The sequence below is a fragment of the Eubalaena glacialis genome, chromosome 4 (assembly GCF_028564815.1).
Source record: "Eubalaena glacialis isolate mEubGla1 chromosome 4, mEubGla1.1.hap2.+ XY, whole genome shotgun sequence".
NCBI lineage: Eukaryota > Metazoa > Chordata > Mammalia > Artiodactyla > Balaenidae > Eubalaena > Eubalaena glacialis.
This window is the reverse complement of record NC_083719.1, coordinates 76,382,761-76,407,498: the sequence shown is the minus strand read 5'-3', so window position 1 is coordinate 76,407,498 and position 24,738 is coordinate 76,382,761. Positions and strand designations below refer to the sequence as shown.

Genomic DNA, 24,738 nt, shown 5'->3' with positions numbered 1-24,738 from the left:
TATCTGTCAGTGGTGTATGTCACATGGTTGCCTAGTGCATTATACGTACAAGGCAAATCTTTGTTGATTTTTTTCATAGCTCATAGGCCTTTTGAGGGAAGACAATATAAAAGATGATATTTTCCCAGGGGGCTCCAAAGTCTTATTTGAAGTTTGAAGGAAATATGACTTTGCCTTTGTGGCTGAATTAACTATTACTTAGGTGAGAAAGACAGCTAAAAAGGTAAAATACCTATAAAATTTGCTCAGTGAGGTGCTATCACACCTGGTAAATGGCTTCCCTAAGTCTAAGGCCTGTGCTACTCTCTGTTAGAATAATGAGCTCATGAGTACAGCTTTCTGGGTGGGTACAAGATACTGCTATTATCACCATATCTATCTCCTTTCATATTAACTTTAACATACCTTCATAGGCATTATAATTTGCCTACTGATAAAAAAAGTGTAAAGAGAATCTTACTCTTTACTTTTTAGTGTAAGAGAGGAAAAATGTTCAATCTCTTTTGAAAGGTTATGATTCAATTAGAAAATATATTAGGAAGCATACTCAGCAGGTTAGTCTTAACTTAAATCCATCTTTTTGATGATGGCATTATTTTTATACCAGTGCTAATTTTTTTAATTAATTTTTAACATGTTATATTAAAAGCTGATAATGTAACATCTCTATCATGGCATATTCTTTTAAAAAGTGAAATATCAATTCTCAGATACAACCTTAGACTACAGTAAAAATGAATTGTTAACTTAGTTTAAGATTTTTCTACAGGTTAATTTTTGGTCATGATAATAGAATGTAACACCTATGATAAGAGCTATAATTAACTGAACTCTAGCAAAATTTGAGACTGAGAAAGGGATATTAGGAAGATATTTCATTAATAATGTGCCATTAGCATACAGTACTTAGAATTTAAACCCCATTTCATTACACTAGAGATGTCTTTTTATTATGATGTTCTTTAAAAGGATCAGCATATCTACGTGTTTATAACTGGGAGTTATACCAGCATAAAACAAAAGTCAGCTGAGAAAATATTCAGAAATTTATCCTGGGTACATTTCTCAGTTTTGGCTGAATTCAAATGTAAGCCATTCTTTGATTAGCATCTTCAAATAACAGTGACCACATCAGGAGTCAGATATTCTCTCTCATGTTCTCAGTCAGAAAAACAAAATAAGAAAGAGAGAAAATAGGAGAGGGACAGGAGTATTATACCCTTGGCAAATGAATGAGAAGTCTGATCCCTTGTTAATGTAATACTGACAGCTTCTGCCAGAGAAGATGGAATGGAGTGTGGGAGAATGTTGTTATCATTTAACAGTACATTTAGGTAACATCCAGTGGAGCCAGTGTTGGCCTGGGAATCATAAAAGGGTAATAATAGAAGCAGTTTCTTTTTAGTTTTTCTCATTGACCCAGAAGAATAGCTTCAAGATGACTTTATCTCCACCCTTTTCAGCCAGTGGTATGTGAAGCAAGGAGAGATTTGCTATGTGAGCCCTTCCAAAGGGAACAGCAAATCTCCATGTCACGTGGGGGCTTTGCGTGGGTTGTGAGGATTTATTCCAAACACAGTGACTCCCTCTGTCCCTAGGTCTACCTGTCTTTAGACCACGATTAACAATCCTGTCAATGGATGCAAAATTAAGCATAACAACTATCTTTGCCTGGAACAGTCAGAGAAAGTAGGTATAGCAAATGCAGATATGGTGTATACTAGCAATTCAATCTATTCTAATGGAATGATTTGGTCATCGTGTCCCACTATCAAAGCAGTAGCCACTTGGTACTGATCTGTGTGTTCATCTAAATTCATGAGCAGGTAGAGGATTAGTTAGTTATTCCTCAGTTTATTCCCTCACCTTACCACAGGGCCTATGTCTTAGTAGGCAGAGAGTTGTCTCTGTAAATGTTTTGAGAACTTTTATCATATGGAAAGAGTGATAAGGAGATTATGAAGTAGAAGCTGGACCAAACCCATTCTTCTTGCAAAGGGAAGTAGACATTTCTAGAAGCTACAGTTCTCCTCAGCGGGAGGAAGACCCTGAGGCCTGCTCTTCTGACTTCTCATCAAGTCAGGCACACCAAGGCAGAGGGCCTTAACCAGGTTATCAATGAGGCCCTAAGGCCTCAGTGGATCGGGGAACCTCCTGGAATCATATGCCATTCTTTCTATGAGCATAGGTGCATAGCTTATATTAGCTCCTAAAAAAGATGATGACCACATACACATGAAAATAAAACCAGTGTTTTGAAGGGTTGACATAGCAAAGAAGCAGAGGAAGGTCTTGGAGTGGAGCTACCATTCAATTTTATGAATGTTCAAGCTTAGAGATGGACCTATTAAATAACAGTGATATTTAAAGTATTTTACAGTGAAATCGGTCTTTGATATAATGTTTATGGTTCTTACTCCCCAAAGTATTTCCTGTTAAAATTGACATACAACAGTTAATGTTAAACTCATTTAATATTAGTATTTTACTAAAGAAGCTTGCTTATGGTAGGGAAAAAAGCCAAACAAGATAAGTTAAAAACAGTTGGTGTTGTCTCTGACACTCACCAGTATGTATCATCCACTATGATGGATAATGGGAATGCAGTAAAGAGGGAAAAAATCTCTGCCTTTCAGACTAAAGTTGCAGGAGACAACTCCCAAACTAATAATTATAAATGACATAGTAAGTGCTAAAATAAGATATGTGCAGGGTAAAATATGGAGGAACACGGAGAATAGGAAACTAAGCTGGCCTAGGATATGAGGGCAGGCTTCTCAGAGGAGGTGGTAATATCACACATTTATACAGCCCTTATTACCTCTCAGGAACTGTTCTAACATGTTAACTCAGTTAAAACTTATACACTATTGAGGCATAGACAGACTAAGTAACTTCCTAAAAGTCACACAACTAGTAGGAAGCAGTGTCAGGATTTGAACCCAGACCCTCTGGTTCATAATTCCATGTGTTAGTTACTCCATTGTGCTACCTCTTGAGCTTCAGGTAGTGGTGCTAGAAATAGCAACATGCCCCATAATAAAACATGCGGGAAGAAACAAAAGTAGGGAAAGAGCGAAAGAAAAGGGGAGTCCAACTTCCAGCTTCTAAGAGTTAAACATTTCCTGAATTCACGTTCAGATTCATTTACCTTTTTGAGGCTCAGCTTTCCCTGTAGTTCCTTCTCCATCCTCTCACCATATAGACGAAGGGTCCTGACACTTATCTGTGGGGTATCTAAATGTCTATTCACTGTGTCTGGTTGCACTTTCACTCAACTTCAAAGTTATTCACTTCCTCCTTTTAGTCATTCATTGACTTGCTCATTCATTTACTCAATTTATCAAAGTTTTACCCTGTTTGTTTTGGGTAGTACATATGCAAGCTTCCTTGAAAGAGATAAGAAATAATAAATTCAGTTTGGAAAACTAAGGTGGAAATATTCTTTGTCTTTACCTCAAATGCTTTCCTAGTCATATAAATTTGAAAAATAACTAAAAGTTACAAAAATAATGCCATAGAAAGGGGGAAAAACAGCTTCAATTTCTTCTTAGTGTATGTGACAAAAAAGCAATGCCTGCAGGTCCTTCATGATTTCAATCTACTGACGAGGCTCCTGTAACAAAGAAGGGACTTAGTGTTTTCGTTCTGTTCCTTCCCCTGCTGTGTGGCTCCTTGGAAGCAGGCGCTCAAGAAGGCACAGGGCTCCTTCAGGCCACTGGAACACAACAAGGTGCTCCAAAGCCCCACCTGCTCTCAGAAAGTGACTTGGGTACTAGGAAAAGTACAGCTTGTTATTTGTTCCTAAGCAGTCTCTGCTGACTTCTTATTTTAAGACTGTTTAAAAAGTTCTCTTTACTGGAACAAATATCTTCCATTTGGATTATGTCATGAATTTCATCTGGAATAATGAGACTGTCAATAGCTTTTGTGTGTCACCTCTTTTTTACATCACTTGTCTGGTGGCATCAAGAATACTTCCTCACTGAAAATGGATCCATTTACAGTCAATAATAGGGTGGCTAGTGTTCGTTTTTCTTGGGAAAACTAAAATGTGCACCTTTTATCCTATTATACTGATCCACCAGCTTCAGATTATCTGATTTTCTAGCTTCTCATTTTCTCATGTATCTTAATGCTATTATTAACAAGAATTCTGTTGCTAATGGTTTTGGAAAATAATATGTGTACTTTCAGCCACAACCCACATTTTTATGTTCTGTCTGATTTAGCTGGACTTTGATATTTATTCCAAAAGCTGCTTTGTTGTAGATCAAATGTGAGAAGCTTTAATGTCCCTCTAGATTTATTTTCAGTGTCCCTATTTTTGCTACAAGATAATGGAGTTAATATTCTAACTATTAGTTACTGGGTGAAAAACATTTCTAAGTATATAATTTATAGTATTATATATTCTTTATGAGTGATATATCTATATATGTGTGTGTGTATGTATAAATATATATAGAGAGAGAGACAGAGATAGCAGACAGAGAGACAGAGAGAAGAGAGAGATTCTCTTTTTTTTTAAGATAACAGTTCTATGAATCTCTGTGCATTTTTTAATGGTGGAATTTTCTTCTAAAGTATAATTTTATTTTTAAACACAAAAAAATTGTGTTTTAGTCAGTTGTATCAATATGCTTTATCAAGTTTCTACATCATCATTGTTTTTATATCTTTTTGCACACATTTTCTTTTTTAGAAATAATTTTTAAATCTATTTTGTCAAACAAAATTCTAAAAAGAGTGTGTATATAATACTGTAATTATTTGTCTATTTATTGACTTACATCTTTAAATATTTATTGTTTTGAAGAATGCATCTTAGGATTAAGTATGAAATCTTTCTTTGTTTTATATTTCTTTCTTTGTTAGATATTTCTAGGGATTTCATACATTTATTTTTTTAACTAGTATTTTTGAGTGTCTACTTTGTGCTGGGTTCTTAAGATACTATAATGAATAAGCTGGACGTAGTCTATGGACTGAAGGAAATCATTTAACATTTGTGATGAGTGTGCCTAAAGAACTCTAACTATTCTTTAGGTGTTTTTTTTAGGAGCAGTTCTTCCTTTGCCCAGGGCAAATGTATAGATAAATCTTAGAAATTCCCTACAAGCATTCCATATTTCTTCCAGAAATGAAAAAAAAAATCATAAATAAATTTCTTGACCATGGAAAAAGTAGAGGGTTTTGTTTTGTTTTGTTTTTAATAGTTATTGTTGTTTTATACAATAGCACCTCTTTGGTTGACTTGCTAAGACCAAAATCCATTTTCTGATGCCTAGAGAGTGATTTTCAACCACAAAGGTTTTTAACTAGAGTTCACGGATCCCTCAGGGAGTGGTCTCAAACTTTCCTGTGCAGAAAACTCACCTGGGGCACTTGCTTAAAAGGGATCTGGAGATGACCTAGGGATTTGCATTTTTAATAAAACACAAAGTCCTGGACCATGCTGCCCTATGACAACCATGGATGGACTTCAGGTGGTTCTGTTTAGCCCTGAAACTATGACTACTTGAATTTTTTTCAATAAGAGGGTCTACAAGGATTTAGAAGACTTTCACTAGTTTCTCAAAGGAGTCTGAAAGATACCATGATTCTATTAGGAACAACAGTTTATAAGTGGAAAAGGGCAGCAACAAGAACCCACAGTGAAAGGCCTAACAATAGGGGGAAACATTACAAAGCAGCTATAAATACTCAAGTGGGACTGTAATCCAGAGCAGTGTCCCCTAAACAGTTTGAGAAATTCTAGAAGTTAATAGATATGTCAGTAAACCAGTGTTCATTGGTCAAAAATGTTTGAGAAACATTAAGTTTTTAATTTTTTTAACTTTATTATAGAAGTGAATAGACTTTATTTTACTAATTTGCACTGTGAATCACTTAAAAGAATCATTAGCATGTAGTAATTCCCAAACCTATTTGATCACAGAACCCTTTTCGAATGATTGTCATTTTGAGAAATGCCCTTTAACAGAGGGACAGACATTAGTCCCTGAGTGCGGCACAAAAATAAGTAACTTTCATCGTAACCTTGTCATGAAGGAAAATTTCAATTGTGTTCTAAATCCTCTGAATAATAGAATAGCAGAGAATTTTATATTTTAGAAAAAAATTTTATTAAAAATATATATAGAGGAAAAAACCTCAGCTATCTAGTTATTATTTACATGAATTTATTCATTGTTAGTTGATGGTGAATTTAAATAATGTCTTGCTCTAAAATGCAAACTTAGATTTTTTCTTTATAGTTTTCTTGGGATTTAGGAGAAATTTGTATTTCCTAAGAATCATAGAGCTCATTCTACAATAAAACAACAATCCTTATTTCATGTATTTTATAACAATGATTGGTACCCAGCTAAACATATTTGCCTGTGTGTAAACAGATAGGTCCAAAATTTCTTGAAGTAAGACAGTTCTACAGTGATTCAAAAAAAAAAAGGTAAAGACCAGATTGGCTTAACATGGGAAGGCAAACTCCTGGATTGATTGTATCCAGATAAGAATTTATGGAGAGGTGACTTGGAGGAGAGGAACAAACTGAATCTTGAAAGAAGAAGGAAAAGGAGATTAATTTAGTGAAGGCAAAAGTAAAGGGAACTCCTGCTGGGGGAAACCCTTTCCTAGTGTGATTAACAGTGAAAAGTCTAAGGAACAGAAAAATAGGTATGCTTGGGCAGAAAGAAATCATGAGCTGAAGTGTGATGATTAAAACAAGTCCTGTGAGATAAGTTTGGGAAATTCTATTTCATCCTTTGTGTTTTATTTTACTTCAATTGAACTTTCACAAAATGAATTCATCACAAATTATTTTCCCCATAAATTAACCCTCAAGATGTGCCTTGGGAGAACACTGAGCTAATAGTAATAGCAAATAAGAACTACTAATTAATGGACCTGTATCATAATCATTGCTTTTCGGGGACAAAATGATTAGATTTAGGTCATACATATTATTCTATCCTCTTTCATTATTAAGTTATAATGATTCATGGATTGAAATAGATTTGCCTTTCAATATTGTTACATTTCTGGAATACAAGATCCTTCTAAATCCAGGTCATGAAGGTAAGACCTTTTCATGTAGAATCCTCCAACCCTATGTATTTTTAAACAAGTAGCACTGTTAGGTCATATATATATCTATACATAATTCTGAGAGATTTGGGGGGGGGTGGCTTTTTTGCTTACTTTGTAAACATTCACAATATTTCCAATTTAGAATTGAGCTACACAAAACCTATGTTTAATTTCCAGCCAAACTATTAAAGAATTAGGAAGAATTCTTAAAATTTTTGAAAATTTGCCTTATAAACAATCTGGTTCCAAAAAGAACATCTTTATGACTTAGAAGGTTAGATCAGCCTCCATCTACAGGCCAAATGAGAATCAAGCAACAGCTAAGTGAATCATAATATATTTGTTCTCCTTTCTTTTCGTTTTTGGGTCATGATTTTTATGGCAAAACCTTAGTTATACATGATGATTGTACACGCTTGTGTTCTCTGGCATGCCTATGGGAGACTAGTAGATGTGAGTAGGGCTATTTAGAGATAGACTTTAATATATGTGGGGTTAAGCATCAATGTAGAGGTGAAACAGTTTTTGTAAATACTTAAAGATTTTTTTAAGCATTTTTTTACTCTTTTAAGAACGGGACTAAATTCCACAGTTTAAGTTGGCTGACTGGTCTCTCTCATACTATCTGCAAAGATACCATGACATTTTTGGTCCTATAGCATATGAAAGACTGTATCACATGGCTACAAATTTGATACCAACATTTTAAAGTTTCAGTTAAGCAAGTGGATAACCCATAAAATTGTTACATTTCTGGAAACTTCCTTCTAAATCTGTGTGACAAAGGTAATCTTTTCCTCACATGGAATCACCAGACCTTATATCATTTCTAAGTAGCACTCAGTATTTTCTCTCCAAAGGCACTTGAAATGCTTACTTTCTAAGAGTTTACAAATTTTCCATTTTGTAATTAAGCCTCAAGACACTTCCTATATACATATTTTAAGAAGTGGCAATCAAAAAGGAAGGATTTTTTTTTTTAATCCTTGAAAATTTGGTCAAAAGTACCGTTTAGTGAGGTCAGTCTTTTTCTCCATACTCTTAAGGAGTATACGTTGTTTTTTTTTTTTAATCATATTAAAATGACAGTGTGACAACAATGAATGTCATTATGAGGGAAAAAAATCAATCTTTTGAGTTGTATTGTTCTTAGGAAAGCAATAGATATCATAATTATTTAGATGAAAGTTATTTTTAATTATGATTTCATGAATAATATAATCTAGATGCAATAAGTTAACTTGCTTCTTTTTATTGATCTAGGAACAACACTTTTAAGGTCTTGAAGACTTATATCCTTTATCTAGTCTTTTTTTCTTTTAAATTTTTGTTTTAATTTCACACTTTAAAAAATATCAGATTCCCCAAAAGTTAATATTTTACCACATTTACAAATTTGCATTCTCTTTCCCGCTTAAAATGATTTCTCTTTCTGAACTGAGAATAAATCACAAGTATTTACCCTTATATACTTCAGTGTGCATTTCTTAAGAACAAGGGCATTCTCCTTCATAACCACAGTATAGTTGTCTAAATCAGAAAATTAATAGTCATGCAGTAATAGCATTAGATTGTAGATCTTACTCAGATTTCATCAAATTACCCTAATAATGTCCTTTATAATAAGATAAAATAAAATGCTGATCATGTATTGATTTCAGTTGTCATGTCTTTTTAGATTCCTTTTGACTAGAACATTTCCTAGTCTTTGTGTTTCCTGACATGACACTTTTGAAGAGTACAGACCAGCTATTTTGTAGAAAGTCCCTCAGTTTAGGCTTGTCTGATATTTCCTTGTGACTAGATTCAAATTATGCCAGACCTTAAAAAAACAGAATTGTATAAGATGTGATTTTATAATGACAAATCACATTCCTGTTAATAACTCTGAGATTTAATATAATTATTTAATTGTCATGTTTGCATCAAACAGAATACTTATCTCCAGCTTCCCGGGAGGGGGAAAAAAAAAAAAAAGACTCTCCCAGGAGATTTTATATGTATTTACTAAAGAACAAACTTGGTTTAATTATTAAGGATCTTGTTAGTTTTGATGATTTAAGGAATCATTGATTATTCTAATATTGAATGAGAAAACACATAACATGTTCAATAGTATTGATCTGCTCTTTTCACAGTTACTCCTGAATGCCCACAGAAAGGAAGAAATGTTTTCCTCTCCTTAGATGAACTCGAGTTCTTATCACAGCTCATAAAATCCTTTTTGAAGTTGGAACAAAATGTTCAGGAATTGTTTGAAGAAATGTTTTTATGGCTCAAGACACCCAGGAATACTTCAGGTAATATGCTCTTCTGCAAATCTATAATTCTGTTTTTGCTTCCTGCTATTAAATCTATACCATTACCTGAAAAAACGAAAATACAGGACAGAATTCCTTAAATAAGCATTAACTATAAAGCACACCATGAAGTTACATTTTTATCCTTTATACATTGTAAATTCCATAGTTTTAATTGAAAAGCATCATAAGTCAATTTTGGATAATTGTCTTTAGTTAAAATAAGATCAATTTTTTTTTTTTAACTCAAAGAAACACAGCCTGGCCTTTGGAAATATCAAGGAGACCGGATGGTCTAGTAACTCCTCTTTTGCCACTAGCAGCCTGATGACCTTGAGCAAAATATTTAGTTTCCTCAGATGACCAGTTTCTCATCTTTAAAATGATGATGTAAGACTAAGTTAATTTTCTCTTTATTTTCTTTCAGTATTAAGTGCTTTAGATTCCAATATATTATGTAGGGTTGTGAGAATTAAATGATTTAGTGAATGTAAAATATTTAAAAGAATGTCTAGCATATCATAAACAATAAATGTGAGTTGTTACAATTGTAATTATAATTATACAATATGTTGTTTTTAGTTAGTCTCAACAAAATCCTTTTAAAGAAAACTGTGCCATGTGTGTTCAAATAATGTTTCTAACAATTCAGAGGCATAATGGTTAAGACATGTTCTCTGTTTTCCTATCTATATTTATAAAGATTTTCATCTATATCAGAGTGGACTATACAAAGTTCTCTTTTACGTAATACCACATATCATTTTAAGGAGAGTAAATTTGAATAGTGGCTGCATTTGCAAAACAAAGTGAGGGAAGCAAGTGATTAAAAATCAATCTGCAAATTTCAAAACCTGATTTCTTAGTGAAAATTACATTTAGTTTAATATATTTACTTTTGTATTTCTTTATTTACCTAGCCTGGGTAAATAATGTTAGAAAAGTTATAGGATTGGAGTTTGTTTTATATTAAGCATAGGTTACTGGCCTTCTATGTTCCAGGTTAAGTTTAAGCAGCACCATTAAATTATAAAATAAATAATGTAGATTGTTTTTTCCAAATTTGGATATAATTTGAAGAAAAATGAGTGTGGAATATAGATTTCTGAATCTGACAAAAAAAATCAAATGGGAAAATAATAAAAACATAGGACAGATAATATGAAAATTAAAAGATGGAATGAAAAAGTCGATTTATTGGGAGGTAATGTGAGCCCTAGAGGGTCTTCTAGATGGAACTAACTGGATCAAAGAGAGATCTGAATAGAGAAATATGATGTCCTAATTTTTGACAAAAATTTATTGGTGCCACAAGCAGTTGACACTTGGTGTTGGTACTCATCCATCATGCCCGGCTAAGATTTGGCGTCACTCATCCACATCTCTAGCAGATCTTTTCTGAGGTGTGGATCAAAACACAGAGTGAACTCCAAAGCATCTAGACCCCTATCCATTTGGATTCATCTTGTATTGGTCCTAGGCCAGGCCCTTGAGAAATAGCTCATTCTGAGAACTTTATTCCTCTTAAGGGCAGCATAAATTCAGAACTAGAATTGTGTTAGAGAGGTAGTCTAAAGATATAAAAGTTAAATAGCCAAGAACTGAAGCAAAGATTTGACATACTGATTTCAGGAAAAAAGGAGAAAAAGAAAAAGCTGGTTCAACTGCACTGGATTGAGATCAAGCAATGTTGAGACTTGCCAGTGCTGTGTATTTGAGAGCAATAGTTATGATTATTGAATAAAATCAACAGAGAAAATATATAATTATGCCACAATATACTGTCTTACACCAAATTTGTCATCATATAAGCAGCATGGCAGATAAAAGCAACTTCAGTATCACATTAATAATAGTGTACTATAGAAACACATTTGTGGATTATCAAACATAGTAAGTGGAAGGAAATTTGAAGGACAGCTGTAAGAAATGTCTAAGTATTAGAACATCCTCTTGTGATATATGTGTTCTTCATTCATATATTTTTGTAACAAAGCCAAGATTTAATCTGCCATAATTTTATGTAAATGGATCCCTGAAAAGAATGATCTTGAGGGAAATTGTCAAGAAAAATCTTAAATGGTTTATTCAGTGTAGCCACGTTAATCAATTCTTATCAAAAGCCTTGGTTTCTTAAATCAGGAGGGAAAAGATTTCTTGAATGATTAAAGAAACCAAATGAATCTTAAGTTATCCTGATAGTTAATGTTTTGCTTAGAAATCTTGTGTGGGAGAGGATGGGGGAGAAAAAAGATCAAGTCATTTGGTTTTTGGTGTATTTGTTTTGATTGGAACATATTTTGCTAATAAAGATCTTGGAAGGAGTTGCCTAGTATGTCTATGTAACCAAAACAATGTGATGAAAAGTAAGGTTTTTTTTTTTTCATTGTCCAGATGTTTTAAAAATATCCAGGTGCTTAACATCACATAGAGAAAATATAAAGATGATTAACCAAATGTTTTACTTTTTACTTTGATGTTTACTACTATAATGTAGATTTGGCCAACTTGGCAGTGCTTTTAGGAATTTGAATACAACGCAATAGATTTTGTAGAGACACAAGAAATATTTTCTGAGAAAGAAAAGATATTTAGTCATTATATTTATTTGCTTTTGTTTGGTCATGATTTGATGGTTTTCTATTTTGGTCATTTCAGAAAAATGATAGGACATTATTTCACTGTTATGGGATCTTACTGTATTTCTTTTAGGTGATCTTATCTTATGGAGTGGACTCGGGTTTGATTTATGGGGCACTTCTAATACTCCTTCAGAATAAAGCTGTTCTTCGGGCAGTTCCTCAAATTTTCCAAAGGTGGCATCTGAGATTTATCTAAACCAGGAGGTTTCTTGGCCCTCATTTTTCTTTAGCCCCAGCAATGACAAAAAGCAATGGCTGCTTCAATTGGATGTAAGAAGAACACTTAGGGTTTGTCTCAGAAGAATCAAAGATTTCAGATCTTCTGAAAGATTGTTTGTACTCTTAGGGGGTCTTAAGAGGGGTCAAATGGCTTCTAAGAGTTCCTTAGCTAGATGGTTAAGGGATTGTATTAGGGAGGCGTATGTAGTTAAGGTAAAGAGGCTCCTAGGGTTTGTAAAGCTCATTACACTAGGACTTTAGCTGTTTCTTGGGCAGAGAGGTCGAAGGCTTCCACATTGGAAATTTGCAAGGTGGCCACCTGGGCTTCTCTTCATACTTTTTCATAGTATTATCTCTTGGATGTAGTCTCTTCTACAGATTCAGCTTTTGGTGGGAGGTTGCTTGTGAGCCAGAAAAGAACAGTAAAGAAAAGAGAGACTTGTAGTTCTCACTTAGAGCTGCCAACAAGGCAAGTTGCTTTGTAGTGCACACAATGGGAGCCTATGAAGACCAATTTGGGTGTGAAAGTGGATGTCACAGGGAAGTACTGCCAACCTCTACTCTCTATGAAAGAAAACGGCAGTGTGGAAACTAACCAGAAGTGTAAAATGAACCACAGCGAACTCCATAGGCAGAGGCTGTTCAGCAGCTGGCATTCCTGTGACCCTCTGCCCTACTCTACTGAGGTCCTTAGTCTGGGCACGCTCTTAAAGAAACCAGTGTTGATTGCATGCAAATAACTATGTTTTAGAACGATGAGCCAAAAATGGGCTACCTTCTCTGGACAATGCTAATAAGTGTATAGAATGTCCAATATATTTTTAAATAGGTGAAATAATTTGTTAAATGTTCGAAGAGCTCATAAAGTTTGACAATGCCAAATTTTGAAATTGACCATTTTGAGTTCCAAACAAATATAAAAATGCCACAATTTGTTAAAATCGTGAGATATCTTATTAGTCTAGATTCAGTGTTACTAATCCTGCCTTAAAATAATCCCTTTGGCTTCTCTGTATAGGATTAAATTTTTTAAAACGTTTTTAATTTGGAGGGGAAGATTATATTATACAGGTTATCATAATTGCTCAATAACTCTTTTTCTATCTTACTATAGAATTGCTCACCAGCAAAAGAAGTCTTGGGAAGCTTATCTAATTTTTTAATTCATCTTGAAAACAGGCAGATGGTGTGTATAAACATCAAAGCCCATTATTTTGAGTGAATAAGCAGAATGTATTTGGGAATGAAATGATAAATATAAGATAATTAACCTTTTTGATAAGTTTTAAACTATAGTTACACAATGGCAAATAATTAGTTCCAAGAATAGATCTGCAAAGCTTGTGCTTTGAATTAATGTTATTTTTCCAGGGTGAATACCTTTTACGTCAACTATTTTTATGACCTATCTGTAGAAAAGTAAAGTGACATTAAGAATCCAAGTGTTTCCTCTTCATGTCATTGACAACTTGATCTTTATTATTTTTTTCTTCTTTCAAAATATTTTCCAACAATAGTCCAGGCATATAGTAAAACTTTTAAACAGGATAAAAGGATATATGGTTAAAATTAAGTCTTTTTCCACTCCATTTGTCTAGTTTCCCTTTCCAAAGGCAACTACTTCCATATATATCCCCATGTTAAAATAACACAAAATCTTGTCATACTATACAGAGATTCTTGTTTTTATTAACAATTATGTAGAAACACCCCATATTCAGAAAAACAGCTGAATAGTTTTCTATTGGTGCATGTGCCATAATTTAATCAGCTACTCATTAATAGACACATAGGGTTGTTTTTTCCTCTTCATTTGCTTCCACAAGCAATGATACGGCAAATTTACTTGAACTATGTCTTATATGTCCTCATGTATATCTGGACAGTAAGTTACTAAGGTGGAATTGCTAAGTAAAAAGGAATGATCATAGAGAGGATGAAAAGACAAAACGTAGACTGAGAAAGATATTTGCAAAATACATACCTGATAAAGACCTTGTATCCAAAATATACAAAGAACTCTTAAAATTCAACAGGAAAACAAAAAACTCAATTTAAAAATGAGCAAAAGATCTGGAGAGCTCACCAAAGAAGATATACAGATGGCAAATAAGCATATGAAAAGATGCTCAGCATCGTATGTCATCAGAGAAAGGCAAATTGAAACAAGGAGATACCGTTACACTCCTACTAGAGTGGCCAAAACCCAGAACACTAACACCACCAAATTCTAGCAAGGATGTGAAGCAACAGGAACCCTCATTCATTGCTAATAGGAACGTAAAATAGTACAGTCTCTTTGGAAGACTGTGTGGTTGTTATCTCATAAAGCTAAACCTTGCCTTATGTGATCTAGTAATCACACTCCTAGGTATTTATGCAAATGAGTTGAGAACTTATGTCCATACAAAAACCAGCACATGAATGTTTACTACAGCAGTTTTATTCATAATTGCCAAAATTTGGAAGCAGCCAAGATGTCCATCAGTAGGTCAATGGATAAACTGTGCTATGGCAATACAATGGAATATTGTTCATTGATTTAAAAAAAAGAGATATCAAGCCACACAAAGCATGGAGGAAACTTAAATGAATATTGCTAAGTGAAAGAAGCCAATCTGAAAAGCCTGCATACTATGTGATTCCAACTATAAGACATCCTGGGTAAAGCAAAAGTATAGAGACAGTAAAAGATCAGTGGTTGCTAAGGAGAGTGAGGAAGGGAGGAGAGGTGAGTAGGTGGAACACAGGGGATTTTTAGAGAAGTGAAATTAATCTGTGTGATAGTAATTGTGGATGCATGACACTATGCGTTTGGCAAAGCCATAGAACTGCACCACACAAAAAATGAACCCTAACGCAAATTATGGACTTTAGTTAATAGTAATCTATCAATATTGGTTCATCAATTGTAACAAATATCCCACACCCATGTAAGATGTTAACAATAGGGGAAACTGAGGGCAGGGGGAGAGGGAATATATGGGAACTCTGTACTTTCTGCTCAATTTTTTCTAAAAAGCTAAAACTGCTCAAAAAGCTAAAGTCTATTAATTTTTTTAAAAGCTATGGACATTGAGAGAGAGTTACAAGCCAGTTTTTCATATCCAGTTCAATTAACAGTATTTTTGTTATGCAGAATTGTTTTATGGCTTCTGTGTCCTTCTGAAAAGTCTCTACCTTGTATCTTTTGGGAAAAAAATTCCATATTTTCTTTCATAGACTTATAGTTTCATTTTTCTTTATTTAAAGATCTGCTTAATTTGGATTTTATTTCAATATTGAGATTGATCCTTATTAATAACACTAGCTTCTGCAAAAGATGTAATAAAATGCAAGCCATAGAGAAAGCATTTTAGGTTAAATGGTATAACACTGATCTAAAACCTTGTCTATGTTGTGATGTGTGTTGAGAAATGAAGCAGGATTCCTCAACTGCAGTCCATGGCCCCTTGAGGATCATGAACGGGCTTTACAAGAGGGCCTGGGAATCTCCAATAGCACATGTGAGTGTGTGTGTGCGCACACAGTCATATTGTGCATTTTGGATGAAGTGTTCTGTCACTTTAATCAAGTTCTATGAAGTGTTCACAAATCCAAAGTGATTAAGAAACACTAGAGTTGGGGCAACTTTTCCTCAGAATGAACTCTGATAACATTTCTCAAAAGGTTGTTGTTATCGCCTACCAAATGGAATATTTACCTTTTGAGAGAATGTTTCTGTGGATTGTGTTACTTAGGAATCGTTCATGATTAAGCTCATAGAACCATATTTAGAAAAAACAAACAAAAATCCCACATATTTTCTAGATGACTATATTTGTCAGAAGCCCTACCGATAAGAATCACTGATATTTGGAGATTTGTTTGCCCAGGACATAAGGAGAAACTGACTCTTAAGATTATTAAAATAAAAGAAAAATTAATCATGCTATATAATTCGTCATCATATATCAAGTCTAAGCAAAACCAAAAGATAATTGCTAAGTCATTCATATTGAATTAAACTATAATTAATAGAACCATAATAGAAAATGGAAGGATCTCTTTGGCATATTTATTCATTACATTTTTGTAGATCTGTATTTTTCCCATGGAAAGAATTTCTTAATTCTGAAAAATAAAAGTTGAGGAAGTATTTCCATTTTAGAAGCTAGAGATCATTTCTTACCTGTCTCAGTGTTTGTGTTTTTCCAATGACTTATTGATAATCTTATTAAAAGTATAATTTTTCCTGATATGATGATGTTTATCCATGTGCTTTTGTTCTGTCTTGTTTCAAAAAAAGAAATATTAATGTGCTAAAGAACACCACTGGTTTTTAAAGCAGTACTTTAGAATTTAGCTTTTTCGATGAACAAAGAAATTGATATTTACTTTGTATTGTTAACTTATCCTACATTATTAACATGAAAATGAATTAATGACAAAAGGATCTGAATTTTACAGATTATATATGCATATACATCAAATATGAATATAAATAACATATAAATTCCATCAAGTTGTATGTATAGAAAGGAACTCTATATTTTGATCCTCTCATTATTGTGATGGCAATATCACCCTACATCTTGTTGACTGTATTCTTTGTATCTTGATGTGTTTGTATGTGTGTGTGTGTACTATGGATAGAGCTTTTCTATGTAATTAATTTTAACCTGTTAATCACATCTAGTATGGTTTGTTTTTCTTAAAGTAAGTTTGTGTGTTTGTTTTCTATTGCATAGAAATTTTGGAGACATCCAATAGAGAAGTTGTAATAGAGAAACCTAGAACAAATGAAACCAGCATTCCTTCAGAGCAATTGCTACCAGTAAAAGAGGTAAGTGAGGGAAAATGGGTGGTGTTTTTTTATTCATATGTAATAGCATCATCATTTTTATATGACTCCTTTATGAATCAAAATGTCTTGAGTTTTACCCTTTGCCACTAAAACAATAATTCCTGGTTGAAAATTGTCTTATTAATTTTGATGAAAGTTGAATTTAGTGGGAACACTGCCCTGCTGCACAGTGTGTTCCATGCCAGGAGTAGGGAGCTGGCAGTGAAGAGATCTTTGTTCTCATCCCACTCGGGGGTCTACACCTTGAGAATTTGGACTGTAGACAATTGTTGAAAAGTGAGAAAGTGGAGATGAAAAAGGAAAGGAAAGAGGAAAGAACAGTTTGAACTGGCCTCTTATTTGAGTGTGCCCAGCATGCCCCTGTTTGTTCTCAGATCCATTACCACTCTTCCTCTGCTCTGTTCTGTATAGTAGAGAAAAACCTCTTCCAGGCTTTCTTGCTTTCTGGACCTGGGTAGGTTTGGCCAATGAAAAGCGCTAAGGGAAGATTGGAGGGTAGTTCTTGGAGAGAAACCAGAGGATTTCTTCCCCTTGCTCTGTTTGAGAGAACATCTCCAGGAGTAGCTGTGACTCCTTCATTTCTTCCATGCTGCTCCCCACACACAGTCCTCTCTCTGAGGTTTCAGGTCCGCCTGGAAGGTCGGCCTCCTTCACTGGTGGCCCCGGGGACTACACTTCCATAGCACTGTTCCCATTCTTTGTTCCTCCAGCCCTAGGAGTGGTAGTAGCTAGTGGTAGTAGTAGTAATAGTAATAAAATAACTGTCTTGCTTCATAACCCATGTTTGCCTCCTCAAATCTTCTATCACCTTAGTAATTAATACCTTACATTAAAATTCTTCCTTTCAAAATACCGAGAGTGGTTTCTATTTTCTGAATGGATCTTGACTGATCTAGTAGGTAAACCTTTAAAAAGGCAAAAGAACATAGAGTTTTAACAGAGTTTCAATGTAGAAAGCAAGGAAAATAATCAGAAAAAAAGCAAAATTATACATTATGTTTTAACCAAAAATCAGAGTAGATATTAAGAAATTAGCGTTAGGTAATAGAAGAAAGGGATTTAGTGGGTAGCTCCTTTGTACACAGAACAGAAAACTACATTATTTCCTCTTTTTTTTTCTTTGATCAACTAGTAAATCTTCTATATTTTAACTGGAAGGTGTATGGTTCCAAACATCAGATGGGAAGGGTAGAAGTAAGCCAATGATATTTTATGTAAATAAATAGACTTCTAGGAGGAGATCTGAATAGTAAATGTTTTCAATTTTCTTTTTAAGATCAGCTATTAACGTGCTTGGTTTTCCATATTTTGAAAAGAGAATTTAGGAGGTAGTATAATTACATATAAATTACCATGGGCAAAGGTAATCATCGTGGCACGCACACACGCACAAAAAGTCACTGTGACCATGGCAATTGATGGCAATTTTCCCCATAACGTATTGCCTTGAATGCATAAATGAATGATTTTAATGAATAGACATGCCCTGGTGGGGGAACAAAAAGCAGAGTTTTATTGTTGTTGTTGTTGTTTTTAATTTTTATGAAGGTAGGTTCCTTTTTATATTTCTATCGTAAATGCGTCCCAAGCACAGAACTACACGCATGGCACTTTCAAAGTTTCACTTATGAGAAAAGAAATTATATGAGCTGAGTAGATTCAATTATTGATTCATTTTATGTAAAAATAAAATGAGAGTTGTATCTTTAGGCAGGCCCTATTGATGTTAAAGGTACAAATAAACTTTAGAAAGGAAATTTCAATTACATCTTAATTATAAGCATAATGAGGAGAGCCACTTTTTCTGATTATAGAGTTATGGGATCATAGAATTTTAGCTCTAGAAGATGAATCACCTTTATTACTTTGTACTGCATGTATATGCAGTACAAAAAAAAGCATTAAACTAACGCTTAGTGGGATTATGTATACAAGAAAATTAAGCTAATGATCATCATCTCAGTAATTTTAGACTGAAAGGGACCGTAGAAATCGTTCAGTTCAGCTCTTTTATTTTTCCAACAAAAAACTTGAGATCCAGAAAAGTAAGTAATTCAGTTAGGAATATCAAGCCTAGCGTCTTCTGAAGTTGGAGTAGGTAAATTATTGCTGTAAACAAGATTACACTAAAACAGGAAAAGTTTAATCCTAAGCATAGATTCAGCCTACTATCCATAATGCTTTTATACTTTAGAGAACATTAGAGGACTTAAGGGAAATATACATTTGTAAACATACTGCCACATGAGCCAAAGACCAAAAGAAAAAAAGAAAACACCGCCACCCTCCACCCCAGCCTCTCCCACTCCCCACACACAGAGCAATGCAGATCATTTTAATTCCTCATTTTCTGGAACAAAAGTAGTGCTGCTTACCACTTTGTGGGTGGAGAAACTAAGTAAAATTCTAAAGAAATAAAAATCTAGAAACACACAGTGGTATATTTTCTCTGAGAAATTTATTTCTTATTGCTATTTTTTTGGCTTGTCTGGATTTCTGAGAATGAAAAAGAAATAAAAGATTGAATATTAAATGCTGTCTTAAGTTGCAATGCTTGTTAACAATAAACTGTAAAAAAAGACTATAAAAATCTAATATAGGCTTTATTAAATATATTGAATTTAAAGCCTGCTTTATGTGATAAATAGTAAGTGGAACTTTCAGCTTTCATAAAGATGGTTTTATTGAACTATATTTAAGAGATTAAATTTTGAAAAAAAAAAGTTTTTGATTAAATCCACTGATGAATTAAAATGAAATAACAGTATATTACTGTGTGTAAAGAATGCACATGTTTTTGTATATTGCTTTATTCACTGGGTAATATTTTTAGGTTGTAAGAATGGCTTTTACAGTTTATCAAAGAATACCTACATTCAACATGCTGAATGAAAGTAATACTTTTATATCTATAACAATAGAACACTTGTTGAGTTAAGATGAATATAACTTCATATTAAACTTATATTTCAGGCTACTTTACTAAATTTTGGCTGGAGAAGTGCATTTAAAGAAGTGTCTCTTCCCATGGCACATTGTATAACAACAGCCATTGAAGACTTTTCTGCAAAAATTCTCCAACAGGAACAGAATGAATGGTCTTCAGCTATGAGCTATGCCTTGAACCTTGTAAATGTCCAGCAAGTTTGGCAAGATAGCCGTGCGGTTCCTGAGGCAGACCAACCAAAGAAAATTGCAAAGGCAAGTATCAAATGAAATCCTTTCAAATTAGATTGGCATATGAGTTTTTTTTTTTTTTTTTTCATATATGCCATTGCAAAGGGAACCAATAGAAAAATGATGGAGTCTCTTGGGAAACACTTGGCACTTGACCCAGTACCAGTTTTCTTCTCTGGTATCCATGGGCCACTGTGCTAGCAAAAAGGACTTAAACCTGCTGCCAACTTTTTGCTCCATGAATCTGAGGTAACTAAAGAGAGGGCCTCTGTGACTTCCTGGGGGGCTGAGAAACTGCTTGTTTGGGTTATACCTTTGAATGACTCCAGGAGAAATTTAGGAGGTTGAAGGAGTTACTGTCTTTTATTGGTTTGGGCAACTTTTAAATCTTTATTTACACCTTAGTGACCATTCCTTTAACATCAGTCTTACATCTGTGTTTTGAGAGTCATGGAACATACTGAGAAAATAGGAAGTAATTACGGAAATAGAGAAATATAGTTACTCAGCATTAAGTCCACAGTGAGGTCAGCAACGTATCATTGAAATTTTTTTTTTTAAATAAATTTATGTATTTATTTATTTATTTTTGACTGCATTGGGTCTTTGTTGCTGCACGTGGGCTTTCTCTAGTTGCAGCGAGCAGGGGCTACTCTTCGTTGTGGTGCACTGGCTTCTCATTGCAGTGGCTTCTCTTGTTGCGGAGCACAGGCTCTAGGCGCGCGGGCTTCAGTAGTTGTGGCACGTGGGCTCAGTAGTTGTGGCTCACGGGCTTCAGAGCGCAGGCTCAGTAGCTGCGGTGCACGGGCTTAGTTGCTCTGCGGCATGTGGGATCTTCCTGGACCAGGGCTCGAACCCTTGTCCCCTGCATTGGCAAGCAGATTCTTAACCACTGCGTCACCAGGGAAGCCCCTGAAATGTTTTTGAAAGAGAGTTTTTAAAGGTGGCCTTAATCCCCTATTGCCACCCTGAGGCTCCAGAACATTCCCCAGGGAACACTTTTGGCCGACCTGGAGTGGAGGCAAGTTGCGCCTTCCCATCCATCCATCACACCTCCTTTGCCATTAAGAAGGAGTAAATTCACAGCTAGTGAAATCTAAGTGCATCACTTCTGAGAGTTGCTGACTCTTTACCAATAAGAAGATGCTATATGAGATTGTTTCTGATGCTTTTAGATTGTTTAAGTTAAACTGATATAGCCTCATTTATCTGTGGTGATTAATTTTAAAAAATACTTCTATGAAAATTTAGAGAAAAAAACCCAGGAATCAGTTAAAAATAATGTAATCATGGATACATATTTTCTGAGTCCTATTAACTACAAATAAAAGTAATTTAAAGCTATTTCATGAGTTTTTCATAATGTCTCTCTGGTAAGCATAAGGTTTGACGGTTATATACAGAGAAGCATCATTTTGGTATTTCTTTATTTGAAATAAAACATTTAACTTTCTACAACAGAGAAATCGATTATTATAAAGTTGTGTCATTATATTTATGTTTGATGCCAAATTCATTATTTTGGAATTTAGCTCCCCTGTACATAAATTACACGGTGCTGTCAGAATACAAATAACTCAGTGCTACATTTATTTCTCCCTAGTTTTGTTCTGACATCATGGAAAAACTTGACACAATCCTTCCACTGGCTCTGGCATGCAGAGATGATTCTTTTCAGGAAATTAGAGCAAACTTTGTGGAGGCCTGTTGTAAAGTGGCAACAGCTGTCCTGGCCAGACTGCAAGAGAGAGGCAAGGAGGTTCCTTCCAAAGCACCCCTGAAAAACTTGCACATGCTGCTCTCCACGGCGGTGTATGTCTTCCAGCATTTTATGCAATATGATAATTTGATGAAAGAAAATACTAAGAAGTGAGTGTCATTTATATTAAGTTGATGGCCATTCTTAAAGTAACATGTAATCTTTGGATATCACAGAGGTGGAATTTTGATAATAATATTTGAGAAGAAGAAAATAATAATTAACATGGTGAATTATTTTCATTTGTCTTGACTAGGAAATGTCAAAAAGGTAGAGCATGGGGTGTATTAAACCAGATATACGGATAGTAAGAAGGATAGGTATTCCCTCTAAAGGCCCACTCAGATGACCCTTGCATTTCCCATTCTCTAAACTGGAGCGACTATTTTCGGCATGTTGTTATGACATGACCAGACAAACCCTCTCCATTCTGTAAGGCACATTGTACTCACTACACTGAAAAGGAAAAACAAACTTCTTTTTGTCACACAAAACAATATTTGTGGAAAATGCCCTTCTCTTTTGTTCCTAGGCCAAATAGATGTTAGGAGCAGGCATAGAGAAGAGATGCATTTCAATCTATTTTATTGACGAACGTAAACATATTTCAGAACATCCATTTAATAATAAACTATCCTTCATATTTGAAGAGGAAGCATCTGGCAGTCATAATTTTCATGTATTAGTAGTCCAAAAAGACCAAATGTTTTCTGGATAGAGAAGAAAAATGACCAGAGGTATTATCACATGGTCTATCTGGCTGCTCCTGTGCTCTCTAGAAGAGAGCACAGTCCCTTGCAAAGGGAGCATGTAGACTGGGCAGTCCAGTGTGAGCCCAAGAATCTAGTCTATATTCCTTATTCAGCCTTTGCAATCCCGTAGTAGTAATGAGAGGAAGCAAAGAGAGTGTACTAAGAATAGCTGAAGATAAAAGTAAATTTGGCTTGTTGTAGGATATAACTATGATATTTCTTTAATTCCCTTAAGTAGTCAGATTGTTGAATTTATAAACAAAATGTGCCAGCAATCACTTTATTTCTGTAGAATATTGTAAAACAGTTTATGAGATAATTGACATCTACAAAATTACAATTTTTAAAATAAAAAGAGTGTGTTTGTGGGATGTGTGATAGCTTTACAAAAGTTGGTTCTGACAAATGCATGTTTTTCTCTATAATAACGATAACCTAATGCCTAAATAATGCACTGATCTCTAATAATAGGCTTACAAAGAATACTTTTATTTTTGAATGATGTATTGACAATGAAGTTTGTCTCAAGCTGAAGTGCATATTTGTGGAACAGCAGATGTACGTTTTCAAAGGATTTGCAAAACAAAGGCCAGCTATTTTTTTTTTTTTTTTTTCTTTTTGGAAAGTGAATGTGGATGCAGACTTCAGCATTAGGAGGAAATGAATGATTGATATCTAATAATCAAAACCATTTGTAGTACTGGAGATTGTTACCTCCTACTGCACAGGCCTTAAATCTCTGTCTCTTTGATCATTCCCTCTGAACAGACCCATATTCCTGGTACCTGTCCAACGATATCAGGAATTCATCAACACTCTACAGTTTCAGGTTACGGACTACTGCGTCAGAGTTTGTGCTACAAGCATTTTACAGGATGCTGAGAGCCACCACTGGGATGACTACAAAGCTTTTTATGAGGTGTGAAGTTAAGTTTACTGTCCCTCGTTTTTTACACAAATATGTTTTACTGCCTACCTGCTTTCTGGCTAATTAGAAACATGAGCTTGGCAGTACTGACACACGAAGGCTGTTAGGATAATGTTTTTTAAATATTGAATCTGTGCTTAGAAAAACACTGTTTTTAAAAACCTGAAATAATTAGAACTCTCCTTCTGCTTAAAAGTAAAAATAACTTAATTTGAGCTGCAGTGTTTCAGTGCTATATAATAAGTTGGAATATAATGGGTACAATGAAAACTCAAAGAGAAACAATGCCAAAATACTACAGCCTTATATTGTTTTCAAAGGGACCAGTTATAGGTATCCTTGCATTTTTTTCTTGTTATATATTTCCATCTGTGTTTGATAAATATTTTTTATTAAGCAGCTTTATTCTTTATACCTATTTTTTCCTTCTTATTGTATGTTCTTATGAGTGTGCTTTAAGACCCATCTGATCATTTATAGCTTACCTATTTTCATTTAACCCGTGTTTTGAAATCCCAAATTTCTACTGAATTAAAGCCTAATGACTCCCAGTGCAACCAAAGCCAGGATCAATTAAAATTATTCCTCATCAGGCTTCATTAGTTTCCCTTCCCCTGAATCCCATTGATTATACTTAAACCACAACTCTTGAAATCCCTTGAAGTTGACTTCAGGGTGGGGTGAAACATTATATCTATGGAGTATTGAGAAAAACAGAGTGGAGTTTTATTCAGTGAAGTCACTCCTGTCACCTTCCTGACACTGAAGGTTCCAGTGGCTCCACTTATGCCTGAGTTATTATCATAATAGATGTTGTCACAACAGAGAGGAGCAGCTTAGAAGCTTTTTAAAAGGGATTTCCACTTTTTCTAAGACGATTTCATGGGTCTTAGAAAGGGTCTCCTTTAGAGGCCCTTCCCAGATACATTTTCTTTTTGCAAGAGCATCCATATAGGGTTTTCCAAACCTGACATACTTCAAACAGCAGTGAGCAGGAAGAAAAATGGAAAGTGGTATGGTGCA

At 34.4% G+C, this 24,738-nt stretch overlaps 1 protein-coding gene across 1 annotated transcript in view; it reads left to right on the top strand.

Annotated features, from left to right (window-relative positions):
* The window catches only part of KIAA0825 (KIAA0825 ortholog), a 404,470-nt gene that overhangs the window by 105,463 nt on the left and 274,269 nt on the right, over positions 1–24,738 (top strand). The window contains exons 5-9 of the mRNA XM_061189447.1: positions 9,231–9,392; positions 16,984–17,078; positions 20,073–20,300; positions 21,880–22,145; positions 23,556–23,706. Of these exons, the coding sequence (XP_061045430.1) occupies positions 9,231–9,392; positions 16,984–17,078; positions 20,073–20,300; positions 21,880–22,145; positions 23,556–23,706 (902 nt within the window). The remainder of the gene's footprint in view (positions 1–9,230; positions 9,393–16,983; positions 17,079–20,072; positions 20,301–21,879; positions 22,146–23,555; positions 23,707–24,738) is intronic.